Source organism: Podarcis erhardii (assembly GCF_964252035.2).
Source record: "Podarcis erhardii genome assembly, chromosome: 7".
NCBI classification, from domain to species: domain Eukaryota; kingdom Metazoa; phylum Chordata; class Lepidosauria; order Squamata; family Lacertidae; genus Podarcis; species Podarcis erhardii.
In genome coordinates, this window is record NC_138511.1 from 27,064,901 (window position 1) to 27,092,236 (window position 27,336).

Here is a 27,336-nt window from a genome sequence, read left to right on the forward strand (position 1 = left end):
AGCCTGTCCTTTAATAGAGGAGGGTGATGTAGTTCCTGTGCCGCAGCCACCCGTCTGTCGAATACCCTTGCTGCCCATTTTGGTAAAGTGCTTCAGGACGGCCTCAGCAAGAGCGTCGGGTTTCCACGGAAGTAGGTCAGAGAGATCCTACTGACAACCGTCAGGGGTTTCGGTGCAAGGTGCCTTTAAGCGGAGCTTCTAGGGGACATTTTGAACTGTTGTCAGCTCCTCCATAAGGATCCCCTCCGGGAACGTCCGGAAACGAATGAGAGAGAAGAGGATTAAGCAGCTGCCGCCGAGCAGATAATCGGAAGCTGCCTTGTCCCTTTGAGGGCAAATGAACTTGTGTGCCTCAGCGAGCGATTTAAGAAATACGTAGGGTGTGCTGGCAAAGAAATCAGCACTGTTTTAATGACGTGTTCTTTGTAACAAATAGCACTGGGATAAGAATTAATATACTGCCAGGTTCCAATAACAGGGAAAGCTTTGCCCGTTCTCGGGTTTCACAGGAACACCTTCGCATGCAGTTGGTGGAGCTTTCTAGGTAGAAGAAGGTCCAGGGGAAAAGTAGAGGGTGGAGCCCTCAAAATGAGCTCTGCATCCTCAGTGGGAGTTCAGGATGCTGTGGGGTTTAGAAGCTGGGGTGGGGAGGATGGTCTAGTTTTTTCCTGCCATCTATCGTTCTGCAGTCAGCCTTGGACAACAAGTGTCCCAGCAACTACAGCTGGTGAATCAGTGGTCAACGGTAGCTCTCGTAGCCCAGTTTTAAAACATGACTGGGTGTATCACTCCTTCCTCTCCCACGCAGCTTGGCTCTTGTATGAAGGGGGCAATCCTCAACTCAGTGCAATTGCATGAGTGCCAAATTCATGCAAGGCTCTCTTTGTTGCTGCTGAATTTAGCATCTGTGTGCAGTTGTCATCGGCTCTGAGGACCACGCAGAGAACTTTGCCACCCGTAAAGCTAAGCCCAGGCCTCTCCTTTGCCAAAAGACCCAGGTACCTTCTGCTAACTAAATTTAATCAATTAATCCTGTTAACAGAAATTGCTATAGAATTGACAGGCTTCTCTCAGAGCTTTCGGGAGAAGAATGCTTCCACTGCCTGCTTGTTCTCAAACATGACGGTGAGCTGCAAACCGTGTCTTGACGGCACATGAGCAAAATTGCGCCCGTTTTGCCCCTCCCAACTCGCAGCAGGGGAAGGCAGACCACAATTCGCAGCCGAGATGTGTTCTTGCCCTACTTCTTGTGGTTTGATGGAGCCAAGCAAGCCACGATCCAGCGCTAAATCAAGGGTCGCAGTTTGTGTCCTCCAAGGCATAAGCAGGAAGGGTGTGATTTGCTCGTGCACCGTAAATCATGGTTTAGGACTCCCTACGATGCACAGACACAACCATACAAAGCCTTTCTTATTCAAACTTCCTAGAACCTGAAGCTTAATGCCTTTAGCAGGGAAGTGATAGCATATTGTCCGATCCTCCTGTGCGTTGTCGACTTTTCCTTTGGCGTTCAATGTGTTTGGTTCCCCCCACCCCAGCCTCCCTGTGACGGCCATTTTGTCTTCTGTGTTCTGTAGAAATGTTTGTCAGGAACTGATACGAATAATCCAGCCCAGGTGGAGGGATTGGTTTGAAAAGAAAGCTGAACATTTTGCACTTTTGATACTCTTGGGTTGGGTGGGTGGGGAATAAATAATTTATTGGGCAAATTGTCTTTTTTTTTTTTGTATTTGTGAACAGGCCCTAATTTTATTTTGGTTTTGCTTTAAGACTCTTACAGAATCTGCAACTGAAATAAAACTATTTTAATGTGTGTTCAGAATACGGTTTGGTGCTTCCAAGTGACTCTTGATGATAAATTAATGGTGCAATTTGGAGCCAACTCTCACACTGTTAAATTTCCATGGCATTGGATTGAGTTCGGTGCCTTTTGTGGGAGACCTTCCTGGGGTTTTCTCTCTTCCCTTTCTCTCTACCCTCCCCTGCCCCCCTCCCCTGCCCTTCACACAATGTAGAACTGAATTTGTGGAACTCACAGACACAAGATGTGGCTGCTCAGATGGCTTTAACAGGAGATTACGATGGAGAGGTCTAAATAGAACCTCCAAGTTCAGAGGCAGTATACCTGCAAATACCAGTTAACTTTGGGACAAAGAACAGAGGAGGCTGTTGCCTTCACGCCCTGCTCGTGGACTCACTGAAGGTGTCTGGATGGCTGCTAAAGGAGAGAGGACTATGTGGATTACATGGACCTCTGTTTTGATGTAGCAGAGCAGGAGAAGAATGGTGACCTTGCGATGTGGTTGGACTCCCATCAGGGATGTTGGGAGCTGCAGTTTAGAAACATACGGAGGGCACCCCATTGGCTATCCCATCTTGGCTCTGAGGCTCCCAGGGATATGTTCACATCCGGCGCTCTTTATAATTTGTACATTCATTTATTTGCATGTGCCTTTTATGCAAACTACTACGCTCTTGGTGAAAGGCTGGGACTTGGCTGACATTGCCAGGTGCTCTCAGGTATTGGGTGGCTGTGTCCTGTGCTCCATTTTTTGGTTTTTCTTCCAGCAGTAATGTGAACTAGCAACTTAATTTTCTCACAAAACCAAAGATTCCCAGAACTTGCGTTTGCTGGTGAGCAGTGTCCCATTATGTCAACCCTGCACATTTTCAGCTGCCCTGGTTATTGCTGTAGATGTCAGGAAAGGGTCTGGTAGCAGGCAGAGAGTTGCACAGATCCAGCAAAGTTAAAAACGCAACCTTCTGATTCTTTGCAGGTCTGCAGGGAGGTCCTTGTGCATTACGAGCGCCTTTAGTGTGAATTGGAAGCTTCCCTGGAACGGTTTATGTCCTCTTGACTTGTGGGAGGGCGCACAGCATTTCAAAGAGCAGATTTGCTCCCAGGAGTGCTGTGTTACCTGTGTAAGCAAAAGGAGCAGAAAGCGAAATTAAGGAATTTGCTGCCTCTCCCAACCCTTGGCTGCTATGGAGAGAGCAATCGGCTGACTGACTACCCTTCAGGGTAGCCAGAGAAGGGAGCTGCTGTGGTACCCCCCCCCCTTAAGCCTCAGTTCTCCAGTCCATAAAATGGGGCTTATAGTGTCTTACTTTCTTGGATGTGTTGCGAGAGGGACTTCACGGAGCTTAGACATTGCTCTTGTCAAGATGACCCAAGCAGGAGCCTGACATTTTGGGGGGGGATCAAGTACCCCCATTCAGGTTGTCGCTAAAGCGGCAGATGCCAAGATACACCACTTACCGGAAGCATCATACATCGGCGCCACTTCAACAAGGTCACCCCCAACAATATTCAGACCTTGGCAGCCGCGAATAATCTCCAGAGCCTGTTTGAAAATCAAGAGAAGGCAGGTCAAGGGCAGGGAGAGGCTCTAGAATTAAGTGACTTAAATGAGTGGAGGGAAAATGCATTTTGTAGTCTGGCCCAGGAGTTGAATGTGGCCCTTCAAGCTCCTCTCTCCGGCCCTCGGGAGTCTCTTCAGTCTATGCCACACCCCCTATAGTCAGGCCACACCCCTCTACCCCTGTTTTGCACATTCCAGGAATGTTTAGCCTATGCTGCTAACCCTTGATAATGCCTCTTCCTTGCCTACAAAGGTAAGATTTATATTTGTTGTTTGCTTCATCCCCTTCTGACTCTGGTGGCGTCTGCCACCAGCACATGGCCTCAAAGAGATTATCCAGGAGGGAATGTGGCCCTTTTGCTGGAAAATATTCCTCGCCCCTTTTACAGAAGTTGGTCTTTGCATATCAGGGATCCAACCAGATTGAAAAATGGGCACAAATGCCTGCAACTAACAGACTGATGCAATTGGTAACCTCCGAGTCAGAAGAAGGTAAAGCAAAGTCTGCAGTTACTATGGCCCTCCTGTGTCGCTGGACTCAGCTCCAAGCAGCGTAGCCAAGGATCAGGGATGATGGGAATTGTCAGCCCAGCAATATCTGGAGGGCCACAAGCGCCTCGCTTTTGTTTCAGACAAAGCTCGACCCCCTAGAAGCCAAAGCAATGCAGCAAACGTCTTGCTTAGACCTGTACTGCTTGAGTTTCTGCACACTTATTTTACCTGCGAAGGAGTCAGGCCGGCGATCTCGGGTGTCCCAGTGCCAGGGGCGTAGGCAGGGTCTATTCCATCGATGTCGAAGCTGATATAAACGGGCTTGTCTCCCATCTGCTTCCTCACCTCTGCCATCAAAGGGACTAGCGACTTCATCCAACAGTCTTCTGCTAGCACCACCCGGAAACCCTGTTAAAACACCGGTGAAAGCTTTGGAATGGAGAATCCCAGGTCTAAAGAGGGCCCTCATACCGAAAAGGTATCTAGCTTTGCAGCTGTGCAGGTGTAAATTTGCTCTCTGGCCCCACAGCTGACACCTGACAAGTCTTCTCCCATGAAAAGGAACAGAGGAAGGTGCTTCCCTTGATTTTCTTGTCCTTTCAAGACTGCAAACAAGGCTGTGTAGATGCAGAGAACTGATACAGAAGAAACCAGCTTCCTTAAAATCCTAGAGTGATCAAGTTTCTAGTCCTTATCGAGATAGACTTAAAAGTGTGTGAGCAATGCCTGGTGAACTTTAGAAAGCTGAAAGGGAGAATCCAAGTGAGATTCTCCATGCCTGAAGGTGGGGTTGTATTGTCTAGCGACTAGTGATATCCGGGAGGCAGGATAGAAAATGTGCATGTTCTCCCACAATTTATCCAAGTTGCAGAATCTGGCTTCCTGGGTACAGAATATGGGTAGCCTGGGTGCAGATTTTTAAATATTTCAGCATGCACAGAGTATGCAGGCCTGGTTTTCTTTTTTACTGTATTTCAAACAGAGAACCTGTGTGTGGTAAGGGTTAGTGTGTTGGATTAAGACCTGGGAGACAAGGCTTCAAACCACTACTCAGCCATGAAGCTCACTGGGTGACCTTGAGCCAGTCACTCTCTTTACCTACCTTGCAAGGTTGTTGTGAGGACAAAATGGGGAGCTAAAAGCCTGTGAGCACCTGAAGCTCTCTAGAGGGAAGGTGGGTTATAAATAAGCAGTGTATATTTATTTTTAGGTGCGTAATAACGAATGAGTAACGCTAGGCATGAGTAGTACAGTGGTACCTCTGGATGCGAAATGGATCCATTCCGGAACCCCGGTCGCATCCTGAAGCGAATGCAACCCATGTCTGTACATCTGCGCATGCAGAGGTCATGATTTGCTGCTTCTGTGCATGTGTGTGACATCATTTTGAGCGTCTGCACATGTGCAAGCAGCGAAACCCGGAAGTAACACGCTCCGTTACTTCTGGGTCGCCGCAGAGCGCAACCCGAAAATGCTTAACCCAAAGCTACTTCGACCCAAGGTATGACTGGGGGACCACCAAGAGAAGAAGGCTCAGAGCCCGGGAATTGATGATGGGACAAGGGAAGGTGGTCAGAGGGAAAAGAGGAAGATGACGGGGAAGAGAAGGTGTTGGAAGCTGAAGAGGTAACAGGACTCAGTGAACAGGGAGATCTGTGGCGGAGAGAAGTCCAGAATTAGAGGCAGAAACTGAAGCAGGAGAGGCCAAGAGGCAGAGATGGGTCAGGCTTGTGAAGAGCCACAGGCATCTCTCTCACTGGCCACAGCAAGCTCCCCTCCTTGCTGGTCTCCCAGGACCAAAAGAGGCATGAAAAGGGCAGAGGAGAGTATGCATGCATAGTCTCCAGTTGCTTGAGGAAAACCCTGGAGAGGAGGAGACATAGACTGCTGGGGGGAGGCACGGACCTTTAGTCTTGGCAACTGCTGCATGGGGGCAAGACCTACTGGAGATGAGCTGCTGTGCTCATTAGGCCTGTGCAGATCCTGTTTTGCTAATAAAGAGCTAATTCCCAACTTGTTCGCTGTGATCTACTGCTGGCTGGCTCCTGGCATCTTACCTGGTCTCGGCAATACTTGTAAGGGTCCTGAGAATAGGAGGAGCCCCTGATTCCAATCTGAACAACCCGTTTGCAGTCCAGGAGTCCCTCGTCCACACAGCGCCGGAACGGCGTCCCATGGTAGATCTTCTCTCCCAACGCTTTGTCTCCGGTGTCCGTGTGGGCGTCTACATGTACCAGCCCCACAGGGCCGTGCCTGCAGAAGGAAGGAGAGATGCTAAGGGAACAAGATGGCATGACTTGACCACTACAGGGAAGGCGGGAAAGCTTTTTTTCTACCCTTAGGACCACATGCCCATCTGCTGGGGGCTGCATGCTGGTGATGGGCGGGGCCAGAGACAAAGGCAGGCGGAGCAGCGGAGGCAAATCACACTTTTTGTACAGGAGGCTAGTTTGTACACGCACAGCCTATGCCCCTCTCTACCCTCTGCCCACAGGGTTGGCAGAAGTTGCCTGACACTGTTGGTGCCGTTTCTCAATTTAGACTCACTTTTCTGCCACGGCTTGCAAGATGGGATACGTGATTGTGTGGTCTCCACCTGCAAGGATAGATAATATGGTTGATGGTGAGATTGAGCCCTCTCCCTCTTCTTTCTATACATTCTCTAATGTTACTTTAACTACTAGGACTTGCTGATCAGAAGGTCAGCGGTTCGAATCCCCACAACGGGGTGAGCTCCAGTTGCTCGGTCCCTGCTCCTGCCAACCTAGCAGTTCAAAAGCACGTCAAAGTTCAAGTAGATAAATAGGTACCGCTCCAGCGGGAAGGTAAACAGCGTTTCCGTGTGCTGCTCTGGTTCGCCAGAAGCGGCTTAGTCATGCTGGCCATGTGACCCGGAAACTGTATGCCAGCTCCCTCGGCCAATAAAGCGAGAAGAGCGCCGCAACCCCAAAGTTGACCACGACTGGACCTAATGGTCAGGGGTACCTAGCCGGTACATATATTAAGACTGCATGTGTTTGGGAAGCTCTGTCCTTGGTGTCGCCAGGATACGATCTAGTTCTTTAGGCAGAATGAGACAGCTGGTTCAGGTGGCAGGTGCTACTTTTGGGGGTTTCTGATCTCTTTTTTGGCTTTGGGATCTTTGGGACTCCTTGCCACATCAACACATGGTGATTAGATTTATGAAATACTACTGACCAGGAGATTGCCCAGGGGCACCACAGCACCCCCAATTTAGCTGCCTCTTTGCGATCAGCGCTATCACAACCCCAGGCTGCTTGGCACCATCCTTACCCAGCGTGAGGGGCACACAGCCCTGTGCCACTATCTTTTGAAAGGCCTCTCGGATTTGCCGGCAGCTATCCTTCAGGTTATACAGGTTGACATTCACATCGCCGATGTCAGCTGCTACAAGAGAATGGTACGGATCTGCCCCGGTGCTTGGATTAAAAAATCTCACCAATGATGACTCGGCCCGGATGTGGCGAGGACCAAACCTGAGGTGGAAAAAAGCAACATCTGTGTTTTGTAGTGCTCAGCCTCCCTGTAGGGAGCCTTTGGCAGCCTGAGAGCTGCATTACTTCCTAGCATTCCTTTTGAGGGGCACAAACTGCTGGTGGGAGGGGCCAGAGACAAATGTAGGCGGGGCAATGAATGTGCTTTTTACCTAGCCTAGTTTTTGCACACACACTGTGCCAGAAAATAGGGGGGTTGCCTTTAACAGCCTAACTCCCCTTTTAAGGGACCCAGAGTCCCCCAAGTTTTTAATCGATCAGAGATGAGTGAGTTGAGGCAAGATCCCATGAAAGCAAGGCAGATCTTTATTATTCTGTCCCCCTACCCTGCTTCATAGGAGGTGAGGACCTAGAAACAAGGGTGTACAAGAACTTGCAAAGACTTTAGGAATTGCCTGGTGCCTTAACCAAAGACCACCGAAAAAATGTCATACACATGTCACAGAAAGAGGCGGTCTACAACAGAAATTTGAGCATGTGGCTTAGAATTAGAGGGGGGATGGTATACACAATGGCCAGTTCTCTGGTAACAATACCCACACCCACCCACACACCGCACTCTGTCCTCCATCCAGGTAAGGCAGAGGGTTTTCTCAGAGGGAAAGGATACATCTCAGCTGGGCCCAAACACTCAAGGAGGGTGCAAAGCAAGGCTTGTGAGGTGTGTGGCCAGGGAGGGTCCTGAAGACCAGATATGCCTGGGAAACAGGTCTCTTCACCCTTGCCTAAAGCCCCTGATAAGCTCGCAGCCTTGATGCCCTGGAACTGGGCTTCTGGGTCATTTCCTTCACAAGACAAGGCGATGGTGCCCCCGTGAAAAAGCCACACTGAGGGGGCCCTTTTAGGCTTTCAGATGAGGCCTAGCACTGCCAATGGCCCCACTCCACACTCAGCTTGGAGCTGGATGAGTTTTGTGAATGTCAGAAAAATGAATCTGGCTGTTCTGCCTTATTTCCTGATCAAATGACACAAGCATTTGCACATCCCAAAGATGGACGAGGCCAGCAATGGGAGGAAGAGACCTTTCCCAGCTCACTTAAGTTTTCGTGGCACACACCGAGGGAAACGAAGCAAATTGGTGCTGCAGGATGAGATCTCTGAAGAGGCCTGGGCAGGTGGAGGCATCCCAAGGCAGCTGAAAGGGATTCAAGACACCAGCTGGGAAACTGATCTAAAAGCACATGTCCACTTGGAAAGGCTGAGGGGATGAATCTCTCCCCTGGGCTGAAACGGCCTGTGATTGTCAGGTGGCCTGGAAACATTTCAGATCATACCCAGGAGACTTGGATATGTTATATAGAATCATAGATAATCCCTTTTGCTGAAGGGAAATTTAGCTATGCTGCAACAAACTATTATATAGAATCATAGAATTGTGGAGTTGGAAGGGACCCTAAGGATCATCCAGCCCAACCCCCTGCAACATAGGAATATGAGGGGTTTGAATCTGCAACCTTGGAGTTTTCAGCACCACACGCTAACCAGCTGAGCTATGCAGGTCAAAGAACCGTAGTTTCTCTGTGTATAATGTTCTTCATTTGTCACACCTGCAGAGAAATGTTGAACATATGACTTCCCCGTGGTCTGAGGCTGGCAGAAGGTCCGCCTAGGGCGCATCCTGCTTGCTGGGTTTCTCCTGTCTTGTCATGGGCCTCTGCAGCTGAAACAGCTCCACTTCAGGAGATGGTCCTTGCCGTTGAGAGCCAAATAATGCAACTTGCCCCTGTGAACTTGCAGGATGTCAAACAGGATTTTCCAAACTAAGGAACTTGCAGGATTTTCCAAACTAAGGAACTTCTTCCTGCTTGCAGTGGGAACTTAACTTGGCCCAGAAATGAAAGACACTACAGGATTAATTGTAGTACAAAAGCATGTGGACTGACTCTGGCAACTGCAGAGATAATAGCTCACAAATCACAATTTCTAAGGGTAAGGAAGAACCGGAACATTTTTGCGCTGTTTGGTGAGATTTTATTTATGTGTCCAATCTATATAAACAAAATTCTCTTCCCCCCACCAAACTGAATAATTTGGCTTTCACGTGTTTTGCTGCTTTTATTTTTCTACATTATCTGCTCTGTATTTATTAGGAAAATACAACCTCTGTACTGCTCCTATTTTATGTTTTATAACTTCATTTTGTTGTTGATTTGTTGTAATTCTGATTTTACATTAGGAAAACACTAAGAAAATTAGAAGAAAGCCAATTTGATTCCATTTCAAGCATGAGTTTCAAATAGGGCTGAGGATCAGAATTTGATATTGAAGGGTGGGGTTTGGTCTGCTCAAAATACCTCTGGGGCAAAGTCTTTTAACAGAGAAGCCCTGATTTCACTTTTGAGGCCCATCACTGGGCACCTAACACATTACCAACACCTTCTTTCGCATGTGCACACACACATTGCTGTATGTGTAGTCTCTGTACAAACGTCTTCATGTTTTCAGAAAAACCCACACATAACAGAAGATTTCCCAAGGCATCACATCACTTTTGTTTCCAAAGCACGGAGACCAGGTTGTTCAAACTCCAAGGAGAATTTTGGAGAAACAGCCCCAGGGTGGTTTCATTTCACTGCTAAGACTCTCAGCCAGGCCTGGACTTTGAACTTTGATTGTTGACGCAGTTAGGTAGTTTCTGGATTTTAATGGGTCTTATGAAACCTCACCCCTTTCGATGGTCATGCAAATGCGTCAAAATATGTGATAGTTCTGCTACTTTGGGGGACCCTCCTGCTCATTCTGCAGATTAGGGGAACCCTGGGTGACTGCCCCCCAAAGTCGTACCCTGATAGCACCGCTGTGTGGCCTCCCTCCACCAGAGCCTAGTTTGTGATGCAGCATTACAATCCCTTCCCTTCCCAAAGCAAACCCACTCACCTGGCCCCAGGACGGTTGGAGGTCCCCGTGTCAAGAGGGACCCCCACGAAAGCCACATCCAGACCCTCTGCTGAATTTCGGATGGGCAGCTTGAACATGGAGCAGACCCCCACGGGTCTGGCCACGAACTCTGCACTGGGCGGCACATTGTAGCGGGTATTGGAGAGAAGGCGACGAGGGAGAAAACTCCCGGTGTAGAAACTTTCAAAGAAGGAACCGCAGGGAGTTCTGGGCAGGGAGCCAGGCCGGCCTGGGTTAGTCCTGCTGTTGCTGCTGAACTGCTGAGAGCGACATGTGCCTGTCGGGAACGTTCTGCAGAACACCTGCTTGCCAACGGCGAGGCTGTTTTGACACGCCTTCCTCTGCAACAGGGCTTTGCGTCCCAAGGAACAGAAGATCTCCATGCTGAACCCCCCAAGACAGGATACAGCTGGTAGCTTTAAAGGTTTCCAGGAGAGACACTCCCCCCATAACATGCACAGCCAGTGGGACTGCCTCTCTGCCTCCTCCCTTGACGGGTTCAAAGGGCACAAATGAGACACAAGCCAGTGAGACTTTTTTTTCCCACTAAGTGGCACTGTCTCATTTCCAGTTGGGATTTCAAAAGGTTTTTTTCCCCAGGGTGGAGAGGGGAGAGAGTGATTTTTACCATGCCCAGTATGTGTGTTTTAGAGTTAATGACTTATTTCCACCAGAATGCCTTAGTTGCTTAAGAGCTGTTTAAGTTCAGCAACACAACCACCTTTTTTTAAGAGGAGGGGAAGGTTATGCCAGCATCTACTGATCTTTTATATCTTTCTAGCAAATTCCCTGCCGCTCCAAAAGAACCAATCCCTTGTTCTTTAGAGAGAAGCTGTCAGGCCATAGATCAGAAAGCCCTTTAAACCTATTTTAAGGAAGGCAAAATAAGTCGCCCACATAGGGCAATCACACCCATTGGCCCCCATCCTGCCTGCAGCTTCCCAACCCTGACTTAATGCTGAACCGTCCCTTGTTAAGAGGGATTCACACTTTGAACTGGCAGCGGACAACATGCAAAAGGGTTAGACAGCAGGTGATGGGAATGATGGGAGGTGGAAGACATTGGCACAGAACCCAAAATCTCCTGCTCCTGCCCTTTTAAGAATTCTACTGCCAGGCACTGTTCTGGGTTTTGACCCTTAAAACCTTAACAAATAATTCAGTAGGGAAAGAGAGAGATGGAAGGGCTCTCTTGCACCTTTTAATCATGTAGACAAAGGAATGTCTGCATGTCTAAGTGAGAAATGGCCTTAAGGACTTGACTTGTTTTAAAACAAAAGCTGAGATTCTCGGAAGGCTGGGTTTTGCTACAAAGGATTAAAACATATGCTTGTGCAGCTTTGTTGTGGAATGTACACAGGTGTGCAATTAGTATCTGAAAGAATCCATCCAATTTTTTTGAGACCCTCATTCCTTCAGTACGGCTGTTCAGAATGGGGATGCCTGTCACAGACACCCTGGAATCTGTCCTCCCTTAGTGCCCTGGTGCAGAACAAAAAACAGAATGTCCAAATACTCTTTTAGTGTTTAAGTAACACACACTTTATTTCACCAATAGGTAACCTAATTCACTCTCCCAACTAGCAACAAACACCTCAACAGCTACCAAGTCTAACTAAAGTAATTAAGAATGATCAACACAGGCTAACTATTAACACCCCAAAGTAATTCAGTAGAACATCAACATTTATTCATTCTGCCAAATGAGAGGTGGCTCAGTGAGCCTACTGTGATGCCAAAGCTTAGGTAGATACTTCTCTCCCCCACCCCAGCCCTTTCACCTCTCCTCTTGTTCATCATATGAAGAGGGAATAATCCAGGGACTCTTGCACCCTCCAGCATGGGAATTGTTTTATAGTTGCAGATGTCATGTGAACCAACCCCCTCCCCCGCCCTGTTTTTAAGTCTTAAAATAGTCTCCAAAAGTATATATGGCAGATCACTGTGATAGTTGCTTTCTAGAAATCAACTGCATGGAGTGGTCTGGGATTCCATCAACTTCCTTTCTAGTATTGAAATATATATATTTTTAGAAGTCCTGTGCCACTAAAGCACCCTTTAAACTGCTTGGCCTGGTCACTATGAATGATCAGGAATTCCATGCAGGCAAACATGTGGAATCCTTGATAGGCAAGTGATTGGGATGGCAAAGCAAAGACAGAATTTTTTGTTGCAGCTGGATCATCAAAGTGGTGTGATGCTTCTCTTTTTTAATATAAAGAAAAGAATCAAACTTGGAATATTTGGATGTCTTAAATGCAAATGACCCTTCACTGCTCCTACCCCAATTAGCAAAAAAATATATAGAAGTACTCCAGTCCAAATGGAAGGTGCTTTCTCCTCCTGATTCAAAGTCCTCCTTTCACTTTGCTTCCCTATAACATTCTTGTCCTTCACACAGACTCCCCACCCACACTTATCTATAACAAGGATTAGGCATCTCTGGGCCTCCAGCTGTTGCTGGACTGCAGCTCCCAACACCCCTTTACCACTGGCCAAATGTTGCAGCCTCCAACATCCTCGGGGGTGGCGGCGGGCAAAGGTGAGCCGCCCATTATTTAGAAGATTACATCCTGCCTTTCAATCCCAAGATGATTTACAATAGACCAACATATATATTCAAACCCAAAATCCATGCCACCAGTGGCTCTTAGGCAGGGACCGGTATGTGCTTCCCTTCAGCTCTGCATTCACAAAATATACAGCTGTTCTTTCCAGCAGGTACCTTATCTAAATGAGTTTGTTTTGTGCGCATTACAGTTCAGGTAACCTTGTCTCTTTGTTTAAGGACCCTTGGAGATATTATTGGTGCCCTGTTTAGATTAAACGTGTTTATCTTTTTGGCTCTAGAATAGTTTCCTTACTTTCCTTGTTGTGCTCATTCACTGATTAATTAACAATTGAACAATTAACATGCATTCTGGCTGGGGAAGTCTAGAAGGACAAAGTAAGAAAGATCAACAGAGCAATCCTATAGAGGTTTTGTTTCAGCTGGGGTGCATGGAACTGGTACGAGGAGCCATCCCCTCCTAAAGCCCCTGTTAGGCTCACAGGACAGAAGGGGTTTTTTTTCCTTTACCCCACTCTCTATTGCCCTGCTCCCAATCCTGTGATCTTCATTTCAGTAGGAAGGAACTCCAACTCCAGAAGTGATGTATCACTTTTTCTGTCAGGGGAACAGATCTTTGGATGGGTCACATACAAAAGAATCCAAAGACAGGTAAGAATTCCTTGATGCTGGGAGTGGGCTGCTTCCCTCCCTACAACCAGTTGCAGCAGTGCCATGGTAATGCTCCTCCAGAAGGCCCCCCCCCCAGCCTGGCGCCCTCCAGAAACTACCAGGCAGAAACTATTATCATTCCTAACCCTTGCTGGTCCTGCTGGCTGCTGGGGCCAATGGGAGTTGGGAGACATCTGGAGGGTGAAAGCCTGACATGCAACAAGAGGACCAAGGGGCAGTGTGCAAATTATTTTATGAAATAAGAGAAATAAAATCTCTTCCCCCCCCCATTTTCCTAAGGCTCTGCATGAACAAGGAGCTGTCTGGGCAATACTCCAGTCAAAAGGGACGGGAGAAGCTATTTCAGACCCAGTCCAACCCCCTTCTGTCTGATGTGTTTTCCCTGGTAAAGTAGAGATGGAGGCAACTGAATTCATAAATCCAAGGGCACTCGATTCTCCATGGACACACCCCAGGAAAAATAGTGGCATGGAACTACCCTCAGATATCTAAGCAGAGGGGGAAAGAATGTAGTTTCATCACCTTTTTTAAATGGCAAAAAATAAACAGCTTTGAGGGAGAGAAAAAGCACACATTTTGTATCAGCCTTCCCCAATCTGCTGCCCTTTGGATGTTTTAAACTACAACTCCCATCATCCCCCTCGGAAACACCTGGAGGGCACTAAGTTGAGGAAATCTAGTTTGCATCAATGCTACCTCCCCTCTCAACAGAGACTCTTGTTTGAAGCAGAGACCCAATTCTTGAAAAGGAACTATTGCAGCCAGTTACTCTGTTTTCAAAGCAACACAATCAACCTGAATTTTTTTTGCTGGCCAAATGCAATGACCACATCAGGTTTGTTTGGGGGGGTTTTCAGCAGAACCAAACCCAATCTACCTTTGCAATGAGAACACTCCAATCCCTAGAAAGTGCTTCTTACCTACAGTATTTTTTTCCGGCCTGCAAGGAAGAGGTAGCTTAGCCAGTTTAAATGCTTTTAGTGGAACATCAGAGGAAATGTCAGCAACAGCTGTGAGCAGATCTGAGCCCATCACAACACTACGCTCCTCCAAGAGTGGAGCAGGGCGGCCGCCTCAAAGAGATCTTCATACTCCAGGTTTGCCAGAAAACACCTCTTCAGCGTTGTTTCAACTTTGCTCCCATCTCCAAAGCGATCTGTCAATAAGGTGGCGAGTGATTGGTGAAGAAGCCATCCAACCATCTTGGCGGGTCTCAGGTCCTCCAGGCTGAGAGCATCACCACCCCAGAGACTCAGGTGGAGGATGTTGGCTGCAACGCGTGCAGAGAGCCTCTGAAATAGGAAAGGAGGTGGGGAAAGTCACAGGCACGGCAGAGTTTGCTTTACCAACCTGATTCAGGTGTGCACCTCTGGTGTGCCTTTCTCTGGTTTCTGTTTGCAAACTTCCCCATTGGAATGAAGTACATTCTCCGGGGAAAGGGGGAGAATTGTAGAAAGCACTCAAACACAGGCAAGGTGCTAGTGTATGCCGTTTGAACTCAATCAATCATGGTAAGCCAGCAAATCCTGGCTTATCAGGCTATGTGAACACAGGCCATGCTGAGCTAGCTAGACAAACAGTCTGACCTGGCCTCAGGCAGCTTCCTAAGTTTCCAGTTGTTTAAAATAAAATTAAAAAGTGTACAATTCAGAAGATCTGGGAAAGTTTTGTATAGTCAACTTTGCACTCATTTGATACCATTACTAAATCAAGCCTTTGATGTCCTGGGCCCAGTCTTGTACAATGTTCTTCCAAAAGGGACTCAGTGGGTGTTCTCAATGTTAACTTTTGGACATTTGCTGAAAACCTTCTATGCTGCCTTTTCTACATCTTTTCTACTCTTAGATGGTGATCTGTGATTCTGGTGTGTTTGTGAGAGAAAGAGAGAGAGAGTGTGGGGGTATATATTTATTTATTTCTGTCTGCCCCCCCCCCCCGGGCATTTCTTGTCATACACCACTTTGATATTTTTAATGAAATTGGAGCATATATGTATTTACTTATAAGAGCATGCCAGCTACCCATTCTTCCTGACAAAGATTCCTGGGAGCACCATATCCTCTGTTACTGTATCAGCCACAGCTGGTCCAACGAAAGCCATTTGCCTAGACTGTACTAAGGTGGCAGGTGAAGCCCAGCCCTCTGGTCTCAGTCAGAGGGTCTTTTGCAGGATACTGACTTCTATGGCCATTGCTAAGCAAGATGTGGGGAGGCGTGGAAGCCCTTGGGAAAAGAAGAGAGAAACTCTCACCTTGGCCGGATCCCTCCGAAGCAGCAATCCAACCAGCTTTCTCACTTCCAGGGGTACAGTTTCTGGCAAGGGCGGCAGGTCCTTATCTTGATAGCTCCTGCTTTCCAGAGCGGCTCCCCCTTTGCCGTAGAAGGGGTTATGGGCACCAAGGATCTCATATGCCATTGCCCCAACCGCCCATGTATCTGCTTTGCTGTAGTCTATCACAACCCCGGGGCCGGGGGTAGCAGTGACCACCTCTCAGGAAACAGATACGGAAAACAAACCTTCAGACAAGGCCAGCCAAAATTTTAAATGCCTCCAAGCAGGTTTCTTTAAATGCAAATTGCTTGCTGTTGTTTGGAGGAGCGGCTGATAATTAATGGGATCAGGAGAGGCATGGAGGAGAGAATTTGAAGCTGGCATATACTTTTTGGTAAAATGCCACTTCTGGCACAGCAGGGGCAGAAGGGATAACATTGCTTCTCATGCCCGCTTTGATCGCATTTATTATCAGCCTAACCCAGAAGCTAACTGCATTTTTAAAATGTGCACGTGTAGTGCAAAGGCACATCTAATTTGGAGTAGTTCTTAAAAAAATAAAATACAAATAAATTTTCAAACGAAATGTTATACAAGATTCTGCAAAGGATAAGGTTATCAAATGGGATCTGGTGGCTATATACGTAGCCCATGTACAATTATAGATCACTGTCAAACAAATACAGTCATAAAATAAAGCCAAAATAAATAAACCGCAGGTACATGAATGTGTGGAAGGTAGCGACTAAGACATAATGGTTAAAGTTACAAAACACAAACCTTATTATACCAAGGGAAAGAAAGAGAAAGAGAGAGAGAGAGAGAGAGAGAGAGAGAGTTACCTCTGGTGCCATAAGGCAGCCGTTGCCCCCACGATCCACATACCAGCTGGTAAAAGGAAGTTTCAAGCCAACTGTTTTGTCGGCCAAACAGCAGCCAAAATCTGAGATGACCAGCCCTGGACACCCAGCTGCAAATGACGGCAAGGGAACAGAGTTACATTCTGAACAGACACACAGCAGCCCAGCTTAGCACTCAGAATGGACAGCAGGAGCAAGTCTCTAGGGCTGTAACCCCCCCCCCCCGAAGGTTCCTTCAAGGGCATATATGACACCACATGTGGAGCAGGTTTAGACACGGCTTGTTTGATCAGCAGCACTACAAACACAGTGCTTTGCAAATGCTGGCAGCTGACTGTGGTTTCCATGCACAGCACTATGCAAATATGGGCCACCTGACATCACTGTGGCATCAGATTATTGACAGGTGGGCAACCCCATCCATCCACCTGCCAAATGTGGCCCATGTGGGGTGAGGAGGATCTCGATCTGGAATGATTTCTCTGATAGCAGTGTTTGGGAAGGGGTCATAAGACACTTAACTGTTATAATCAACTCTAAACTGTTATACAAACCTACATTATTTGACTGCGATAGTTGCATATGCATGGAATGTTTCTTGGGGGTAGGGATAAAGGATGTATTTTCAGAAACTGAAAAATAATGAAGGTTTTTTGTGGAAAAGGTTGAGGTGGGGAGGGTTAACCCCACCAAACCAGTGCTACGCTCCCAACCTAATTCACCACCACCCTTCACCAAGTAAGCACACACTCTGCATCAGGAGATGCACAAGCACGGATTTCTGGTGCCACCTTTAGCTGTGTCCTTCGTTCAAGACCAAATCTTTCCCCTGCAGTTTCTGCCTCAACGTTGTGCTACAAAGCGTTTCTCAGAGGGAACAGAGCATGTGCTTCTACTGCGGACGTTAATTACTCTGCTCTGCTTGCCCTTACTTGTCTCCTGCCCACTTGAGTCTCAGTCAGGCTGAGAGTAATTAACATATCCAACGCCAGAAACTGACAGTGGGCCAAAAGCGCTCTGGGCTCTAGCAGAGCGTGAATTTGCCCTGGGATTACCTACTGCTTAACGATCCCGAAGCACTGAGTTATTAGCCTATTTGTACTTTGGGACTTCAGAAATTGCTGCTGTGCAGCCAGGCAAACCACAGATGTCCAAAATCAGGGAGTTGGGAGAAAATCCATTGACCAATTTGCAACTGTGGGGCTGGAGGGCAGCCAATATGATCAGGCCATTTTGGGTGTTCCTATCACCACTTTGCCTACATTTAATTTTAAGGCTGGAAGAATCCATTCCTCTAGCCTAGTGCATTTCTGCCTGAGACAGCTTAAGATCCTCAGTGGACCAAAAATGGGCTCTCCCCAACTCCATTTTCCCCATTTGTTACTGAAGTATTAGCTCAGTTGTAGAGCATCTACTCTGCAAACATACATAAAAGTCCTAGGTTCAATCCCCAGCATCTCTGGGGAGAGACCCCAGTTGGAAATGCTGAAGAGCTGCTGGCAGCCAGTGCAGCCAATATAGAGCTAGATAGAGCAAGGGAAAGACTTGTTATGTCAGCTTCCTAGGCTCATTAGGAGCAGCCATTGCTGACTGGCAGAGCACTTGCTTCACATGTCAAAGGTCTTTAGTTCAATCTTTGGCATCTCCATTTACAGACCTCTCTCGGACGGAGACCCGAGAGAGCCACCGCCAGTCAACACTGGTTCAACTCAATGGACCCCAAACATGCTCTGACTCAGGCAAAGGCAGCTTCCTGGGTTGCCTATAACCTAGGTGCAAGAAAGATGCATCTTCTAAGCAGCACCAAGACTAGTTGGAACATCCTGTGTGACATATAATGGGGAGTGTCCCTTCCAAGAGGGCACCTGCAATTATTGTTTATGATATTTGTATGGTGACATTCCAACCAAGTTCTCTGTGTGATTTAATCATCACACCAAACCTGTGAGGTAGCCTAGGTGTGTGCCCCAGCAGTGATTCGAAGCTGGGTTTCCCCCATCCAAAATGCTTTTTGTTGGTGATATGTGATGATGAGCAGCCTGATGCCAGGGTTTTCTGCCATTGCTCTAGCATTTTGAAGATCTCTGCCTGTTTTCTCCATTCCAAGCACAATGATCCTGCTCATCACTTCTCCCTGACCAGATACACGCACGGGTTTTGCAGATGCACTACGTACCGGCATCAAACTCAACGAGGATGTTGTCAGACTTCAAATCCCTGTGAGCCACTCCGTGTCGAACGAGGTGGTCCACCCCTTCCAGTAGCTGCAGGATCATCATGGTGCCCAGGTGGGCAGCTGGGCTCCTCTCACAGAGATACTGGCGCAGCGTACATGGGTAGCTGGATGGAGCAAGCAAGGAAGAGGCAGCTCATTAGTGGGGTTCCAGAAGCAACACCTAAATCTGGCTGAAAATGGGAACATTGCTTTCTCTTCATCCTTGGTGGTGCAGTGAACATCATTTTCATGTGGGAATGAGCTTGTTTTTTGGAGTTCTAGATAGCAGAGACATCTCCCATCCAACTCCTTCCTTGCTTTGGTGGTATAGGGCAACATGAGGAGCCCTGTTGGATCAGGCCAAAGACCCATCTAGTCCAGGCATCCATGGGAAGCCTGCAAGCAGGACCTGAGTAATTCCTGGGCCCACTTTCCCTCACAATGTCACCATGGAATGGGAGATGGCCCTGGCATGATGCTGCTCATTAACAGCAGCAGAAAGCTTGAAAAAGCACAGGAAGGTGCCTTTGCTATGGGTATTTGAAATAAATGCACTACATCACCAGAAAATTAAGTCACCTTTCACTAGCTAAAAGGTGTGGGCTGTTTTCTTCTCCAGTATTCTCATTCTCTCTCTCTCTCTCTCTCTCTCTGTGTGTGTGTGTGTGTGTGTGAGAGAGAGAGAGAGAGAAACTGTTGAAATGACTCCTGAAAATTATGGCTCAGAGCAATTAGCACCTTGCACTCTTCAGAGCACACTGTCTCTTTCCTAGGACCTGTTTCCAACTACCCTTGCTTTCTGCTTCTTGACCCATCTCCCTGCTTCAGCTACAGCTCACTGTCTGGCCAGCTTCCTCCAAACCGCACCATGGCCTCATCCTTGATGGAACTGGACATGATGTGGAGCTAATTCTGCTTTCCTCATTTTCTTTCTTTCTTCTAAAAAAATCAAGTTTCTAGTTCTCATGGATTAAAAATGATGAAGGCATTAACTATAGAAAGCTCCAGTGTATTGGGGTGATAGTGGAAGTGGATTCTCTTCCTTACCTTTCATCTTCCAGTCTTGCATCTTAACTAATCATTTAGCTATACCAGCCTTCCCCATCCTGTGGCCCAACAGTTGTTGAACTCCAACTCACATTTGCCCCAGCCAGCATGGCCAATGCTCAGGGATGATGAGAGCTCCGAAACTACATTTGCCACTCAGTCACTGTTGTTGGGAGCAGAGGATCAACTTTTGTCCCAAACTATAAAGGCTAGAAGCCAGATGCACTTTGCAGCCATACAATCCATGGACCACCCTCCTCTCTCCCAACTTACTTTTTCATCACTAGGAAGAGTGTGCGGCTGTGCCCTATTCCAGAGGGATTCAGTGTGGAGGGCAGAACATCTGGATAGTCCACCGTTGCACCAGGAAGCAGTGGGACGTGTGATGTGAATGCTCGAAGCACCTGGACTATATTTGGATGAGGTTTCAGCCTCTTCTTCCCGAAGACAAGTTGCCTATTTCAAGACAGTTTGTTACCGCTTACAACCACTTATCATTGCTACTGCAGATTTAATTAGCAAAATGAATTTGCAATCTCTAAGTGGTGTGTTTTCTAAAGTAGGCCATTATGTTTTCTGGGCCAGAGTAGAGGCTGCATTCAACCCAGCTCTTCTATGGCCAGGTATAATTTTTTGTCATTGATTGCTCCGCTCTCTATAAAAATGTATTAATTGTCCTATTATAGCCAAAGCATGGCTAAGCTATTGGGGGCTGTGCCTTGATCTTTGTTTCAACATCCTTGTGGCTCTGACTAGTTTCAACCATATACTGGAAAAATGACCCATGGGCTGCCTGACCAGAGGTTTGGAACTTTGCTCCTGGACAAAGGTGCCATTTATAACTACAAACAATATGCTTTAACTGTTGCATAACAACTGCTATTATTTCCACAAGGGTAACCATGTTATTGTTTTTGCTGCAATGAAGATTAAGAGTCTGTGGCACCTTAAACCACTAAAATTATGGCATATAAGCTTTTGTTGAATTGAATCTGCTTTGTTAGATCCATTAACAGTTGCAGGAACACAGAGGAGAGGGAACTGTAAGCAATAAGCTCAGAAGGAAATGAAATGCTGGAAGCACGAGGGTGCCAACTCAGAGCTAGAATGTATTCAAAATAAGCTTATTTTGCATGCATTCTGAGATCTAAATGAATTGTCACTGTCTGCTGTTTTCTTGCACCTCATTTCCCTCTGAACTCACAATTCCATCCCCAACCACAATAACAAGTAGACTCTAGTTCACAAAAGCTTATGCCATAATAAATTTGTTAGTTTTTAAGGTGTAACAAAACTTTGTTGTTATTATTTCTAAGGTACCATAGCAGTTTGTGCTGCCTTTCCAATTTACCAAGGCAACCTAGACAGGTCTCTGGCTGCTAGGAGCTTATGAAATAAAACAGACAACGAGGAAAGCAACAGAAGAATGGACACAATGAGTCAAGGATAGGGATAGTAGGACTGTTACTGCTGTGCATTATTACTGTGCATATTAATAAAAGAATAGGTCTGCACCCTGAGCAGCTTACAATCTTAATTACCGTATTTTTCGCTCTATAACACGCACCAGACCATAACACGCACATAGTTTTTAGAGGAGGAAAACAAGAAAAAAAATATTCTAAACGAAATAGTGGATATATGATTTTTGTGGTTCATGCTGTGGCCACAGACATGTGATCTGACAGTGAGTTTGGAGTAGCCCAATGCAAAAATCCTGAGGATCCATGTGGATCCATGCTTTGTAACCATGGAGGAGGGAAGGAAGGGGAACCATGGATCCTCTGCTCACGACTGCAGCAGATCTCCCCCGCCACCCGCAGGCATTCGCTCCATAACACGCACAGACATTTCCCCTTACTTTCTAGGAGGAAAAAAGTGAGTGTTATGGTGCAAAAAATACGGTAAGTTGCATGTACTTAAAACAGCCTTCCCCAAACTGGTGCCCTTGAGATGTGTTGGATTACAACTCCCATTAGAATCAGCTCCCTCTCCCACATCATTAAAATTAACAAATTATACCTGGGAGGAGTGATCGCACCAAATTCTCCAGATAAGGCTGAGCCGCTGGCTGGAACAAGCTCCTGTGACATGGAGTTGAGGATGCCTTCGCTTGAAGAACCAGCCTGCAAGAGCACAAACATGATTTATTTTCCTTGTGTTCAAATGAAGGCTGCCTCATCTAAATACAGTGGTACCTCAGGTTAAAGGCGCTTCAGGTTACATATGCTTCAGGTTATAGACTCCGCTAACCCAGAAATAGTACCTCGGGTTAAGAACTTTGCTTCAGGATGAGAACAGAAATTGTGCTCCGGCGGCACGGCGGCAGTGGGAGGCCCCATGAGCTAAAGTGGTGCTTCAGGTTAAGAACAGTTTCAGGTTAAGAATGGACCTCCGGAATGAATTAAGTACTGAATTCGATTTCTGCGCCACCCATCCCCATTTTGATGCAGTGTATCATAAAAAGAAGGGATGTGGGGAAATCTGGAGATAGGACTACAAAATACGTAAGGTCCCAAACACCCTCCTTTCTCCAAAAATAAAAAATATAAAAATCCCTTAGCAACATATGGTAAATATCCTGAAGCATAAAACAGCTTTTTAAAAAGAAGGGGGTTCCAATAATGGCAACAATGATATTCATATTTGGCTTTGAGTCACATGTATTATCTCTGCAATCCTCAAAACAGCCCTATGAGGAAACCCAGTAATAACAATAATGAAGAGAGGATAGAAAATAATGGCTGGAAAGGGAGCTGTTAGGAGGCTTCTTTTCAAACTAATTGTAGGAGGGCTTTTAATGAGGCCCAGAACTCACACAAGTTATAAACTCATCAGGGACACATTGGTGGGATAAGACGTGAACAGAACACAATTGTGCTGATTTTAATTCAATACACCTGCATTTCCAGTTCCCATTACCTGCAAGAATTTCTCTCAAACACGGTTACTTTTTAAACTACATTGTGGGCAGGGGAAAGAAATTATAACCCACCTGCCTATCTTTATGGGCCAGTCCCCATCTACTTGTGCCCCAGTTGCTGAATTTTAGTGAAGTTTGTTTCTGCATCATATTTGATACCGTGTTTCTATTTTTTATTTTCTGTTAATCTGCCGGACAATTCCCATTCAGTGGGTTGGTCCAGGAGTAATGCCAAACTGTGGTTTCTGGTACAACATGAATGAACCTCAGGTTCACACAAACACACAATCCCTTATGCATAGGGAATACCTACTTACTTACTACAAGGGAGGTCAAAGCAAAGAGCCTTTCAGTCATTCTGGAACTAAAGAACAACGACTGAAATGGCATCAGGCTGGAGCTAGAATGCTTATGTCCACTGCCCTTGCTCACGTATTTTAATTTAATTTTACTATTTATACCCTGCCCATCTGACTGGGTCTCCCCAGCCACTCTAGGTAGCTTCCAACAAAATACTAACAACACTATAAAACCTCAAACATTAAAAGCGTCCCTGTACAGGGCTGCTTTCAGATGTCTTCTAAGAGTCATATTTACAGAACCCTGGTGTAGAAAGCCTTAAGACAGTGGGCACAGGATATTGGTCATGACATTATGTTTGTTGACTGGGAAAAGTTATGGACCACCGGGATGAAATTTACGGCATGTAATGCCTTGAGAGAAAATATTATGAAAATGATTTATAGGTGGTACATGACCCCAGTCAAACTTGCAAAAATCTATCATTTGCCCGACAATAAATGTTGGAAATGTAAAGAAACTGAAGGAACATTCTTTCATCTTTGGTGGATGTGCCCAAGGATTAAGGCTTTTTGGGAAATGATCTATCATGAACTGAAAAAGGTACTTAAGTACACCTTCCCTAAGAAACCAGAGGCCTTTCTCCTGGGCATAGTCGGCCAATTGGTGTTAAAGGAGGATAGAACATTTTTTATGTATGCTACAACAGCAGCAAGAATACTCATCGTGAAGTACTGGAAGACACAAGATCTACCCACCGTGGAAGAACGGCAGATGAAGGTGATGGACTACATGGGTTTGGCAGAGATGACGAGCAGAATCCGAGACCAGGGAAGAGAAACAGCGGAAGAGGATTGGAAAAAAATTAAAGACTATCTAAAGAAATATTCAAAGATTAGTGAATGTTAGATTGATGTTGGATGAGAAAATTAGGGGTTAATAGCGGTAATAGTTAAATTAAAAGAAAATGAGTGTTATTAAAATTAAGTTGAAAGTAAGGGAAGGATTTGCTGACCAATTAATTAGACATGAGAATACAGAAAGGGGAGGTATGAGGAAGTCGGGAAAGTAAGTTATAAGAAATCAAGAGTTGAAATTATATGTGTTGTATGTTGTTGTTTTTTATTGTTATGTTTTATGTTTTGTTTGTTTTGATAAAAATTTGTGGAAACGTCAATAAAAATTACTTAAAAAAAAAAAAAAAGAAAGCCTTAAGACAGCAATTCCCCCAGTTCTCATCAAACCATTGTTTGCTGGGTTATCTAAACTAGTTTGCATCATTTGGGCAATACGGCAAATTATGTTTTGCCAAGAATACGGAACGAAGGGAGGGAATCTGAACAAGTATGGTGAAGGGATGGAAGAGGAAGTGCACAGGCAGAGTAAGGATTGGCCACTGTGGTTTGGCATTATGTTCCTCAAAGGTTTTAAAGGATTTCTTTAAAAGCCAACACTGCAGGAAAAAGAAGCACTCCATTTCCACCACTACGGCACACTGCATTTTCTGATGCTGCTGCTTGTGATCACTGTGAGAGCTGCATTACTCAGGCAGAACTGTTGTTTTGTTCCCAGTCAAGCTGTTCATTATGCTTTTCTTCTCCCCAGAAACCTATCGCACTTTTCAGAAGAAATAATTGACACCACGGTAGCAACTGCTGGCTCTTGCAGGATATATTTTAGATTAACATCAATTACTGCTCCACTGGACTGAGGTTTCAATGCACTTTCCTTCAACACCTGAGGAGCAAACCAAACACAGGATCCTCACCGAAATGTTCCACATCATCTTGATTGCCAGCGGGAAGCCAGTTCTCCAACAACCAACTTGGCAGAGCTTTCCCCCTCCAGTCTGGGCATCTGAACCATCGCAATGATCAAAATGATCAGCTTTTGGCTCCGAACTTGCTTTGTGAGGCATGGCAAAAGGGGTTGTTGCTTCATACACAGCTGCGCTGCAGCCTTTGCCAATAGATCGTCCAATGGAATATTCTTCCAATTTGAAGCCTTGCTGGCGGAATAAGCCCAGGGGCTCTTTCTGAGGTTTGTTCCTCTGGATAAATATTGTCTGGATGGGGGAAAACAACAACAAAAGAGAAAATACAAATCATATTATGCTTATGATAACAGTGCTTTTCAGTCGGCTCCAAGCAGCTCCTGCAGAAGGAGAGGTGAGACAGTGTGGCCGCATTTGGAATACTGTGTACAGTTCTAGTTGCCTCACCTCTAAAAAGGTAAGAGTCGGAAACGGTTCAGAAAAGGGCAACCAAAAGGATGGAGTCTCTCCCCTATGAGGAAATATTGCAGCTTTGCGTACTTTTTTACTTAGAGAGAAGGCGAGTAAGAGGAGACATATGATAGAAGTTTATAAAATTATGTGCAGTGTGGAGAAAGCGACAGAGAAACACTGGAAGTTGTGGTAAAAGGGAAAGGTAAAGGGACCCCTGACCATTAGGTCCAGTCATGGCCGACTCTGGGGTTGCGGTGCTCATCTCGCTTTATTGGCCGAGGGAACCGGTGTACAGCTTCCGGGTTATGTGGCCAGCATGACTAAGCCGCTTCTGGCGAACCAGAGCAGCGCATGGAAACACCGTTTACCTTCCCGCCGGAGCGGTACCTATTTATCTACTTGCACTTTGGCATGCTTTCAAACTGCTAGGTTGGCAGGAGCAGGGACCGAGCAATGGGAGCTCACCCCGTCCCGGGGATTCAAACCGCCAACCTTCTGATCGGCAAGTCCTAGGCTCTGTGGTTTAACCCACAGCGCCACCCGTCTCCCCCCCCCCGCAAAAAAAGTTGTGGACCCCCCCAAAAAACCCCTCTGAGGTTAGTGTCTGACTAAGGATCTGGTAGGCATGGGTTCAAATTCCTTTTCACCGGCAAACCCCAATGGGGGAGATACTGCCTCTCAATCTAACCTACCCAACCACAAGGTGGTTGTTGGAATTAAAAAAAAGAGACGGGGAGGACGCTCCTTGGAGAAAAAGAGGGGCGTATAAATGCAATCAATTATTATTATTATCACTATTATTATTATTATTGACTAAATTTGTTTGTCGCTTTCTCTTGCGCAAAGCGACTTCCAACCAACCAACCAACCACCTTAAACTCTATGGAAGGAAGTGTGGGAGGGGGTTGATATGGAAATACTGTATAGCAATAAATATAAACGTCCCAAATCTATGCTGAGGGCCGCCCCCGTTGCCATAGTAACGAGGCCTAGCCCGCTTACCTGGATGCCCTTACAGGCCTCGCTCGCCTGCCTCTGCTCGGCCAGCGCCGGCTCCAGAAGCGCCAGCCCGAGGCCGAAGGCCAGCCCGAGGCGGCGGGGCCCGAGGGGGACCCGCGGCGCCATTTGCCGGAACAGCAGCAGGCCCGGCGACGGAGGCCCGCCGGTCAGGCCCAGCCGGGCCGCGGCCTCGCGCAGGAAGCCCGGGCGGGCCGGCGGCGGCTGCTGCGGGCGGCGGGCCAGAAAGGCGGCCGGCTTGGGTGGCGCAGGAGGGGGAGGCGCTCCGCCGAGCCAGCGCCACAGCAGGCCCCGGCCCAGCCGCGCGCCCCGGCCCAGCGCCTGCCGAAGCGCCATCTCCGCCCCGCTGCCCAAGACGCCCGGACCGGGGCTGCTCTAGCTGCCGCCGCCGCTGCCCTTGGCCTCCTCCTCGCGGTCCTTGTTGTTGTTGTTGTTGCGGCGGCGGCCAGGACTGTGACGCCGCAGAGGCGGGGCTGCGGCGCGGCCGGGAGGGCCTGTTTATTCTTAGGCCGTGGTGGAAAGGAAAGCGGGCAAGCCTGCCCTCGGGCATGTGCAGAGTGCAGCCTGCGTTCCGCATCGGTAGATTTCGAGCACAGTGTCTTTACTATTGCTATTATTATTTTGAAATCAAAACGTGCGGCTTTAATCTTCCTGCTTTTATGTGGATTGTTCTCATCCATTAATGATTATTATTAATAAAAATGTATAATAATAAATAATTTAAATAAATAATAAGTAATTAAATCATTATATATTATTGCTATTGAACTATTTTTATTTAAATTAATAATTATTATTTATATATATATATATATATATAATGTAATTAATAAAAATGTATAATATACTTAATAATTATAATTTAAATAAAATATATTAAGTAATAAAATGATTAAGTAATTATTATATATGATTACTATTCAACTTTATTTATTTATTTAAAATAATAATAATAATAATAATATAA

General features: G+C 46.5%; 3 protein-coding genes across 3 annotated transcripts in view; 1 reads left to right on the forward strand and 2 right to left on the reverse strand.

The window, feature by feature from the left end:
• The window catches only part of LOC309346951 (chymotrypsin-like elastase family member 2A), a 207,434-nt gene that overhangs the window by 50,498 nt on the left and 129,600 nt on the right, over window positions 1-27,336 (forward strand). The gene's annotated exons all lie outside the window — the stretch shown is intronic.
• AGMAT (agmatinase (putative)) lies at window positions 392-10,759 on the reverse strand. Its single transcript, XM_081871172.1, has 7 exons — window positions 10,247-10,759; window positions 7,149-7,351; window positions 6,402-6,450; window positions 5,912-6,107; window positions 4,083-4,262; window positions 3,260-3,344; window positions 392-2,918 (listed from the first exon to the last, which is right to left on the reverse strand). The coding sequence occupies exons 1-7, from the start codon at window positions 10,720-10,722 to the stop codon at window positions 2,845-2,847; spliced, it is 1,263 nt and encodes a 420-aa protein (XP_081727298.1). The 5' UTR covers window positions 10,723-10,759; the 3' UTR covers window positions 392-2,844.
• Window positions 11,786-26,795, reverse strand: PINK1 (PTEN induced kinase 1). The gene is made up of 8 exons (XM_081871057.1): window positions 26,355-26,795; window positions 24,894-25,190; window positions 21,925-22,028; window positions 20,176-20,358; window positions 18,817-18,980; window positions 16,623-16,750; window positions 15,760-15,996; window positions 11,786-14,800 (listed from the first exon to the last, which is right to left on the reverse strand). The coding sequence occupies exons 1-8, from the start codon at window positions 26,703-26,705 to the stop codon at window positions 14,540-14,542; spliced, it is 1,725 nt and encodes a 574-aa protein (XP_081727183.1). The 5' UTR covers window positions 26,706-26,795; the 3' UTR covers window positions 11,786-14,539.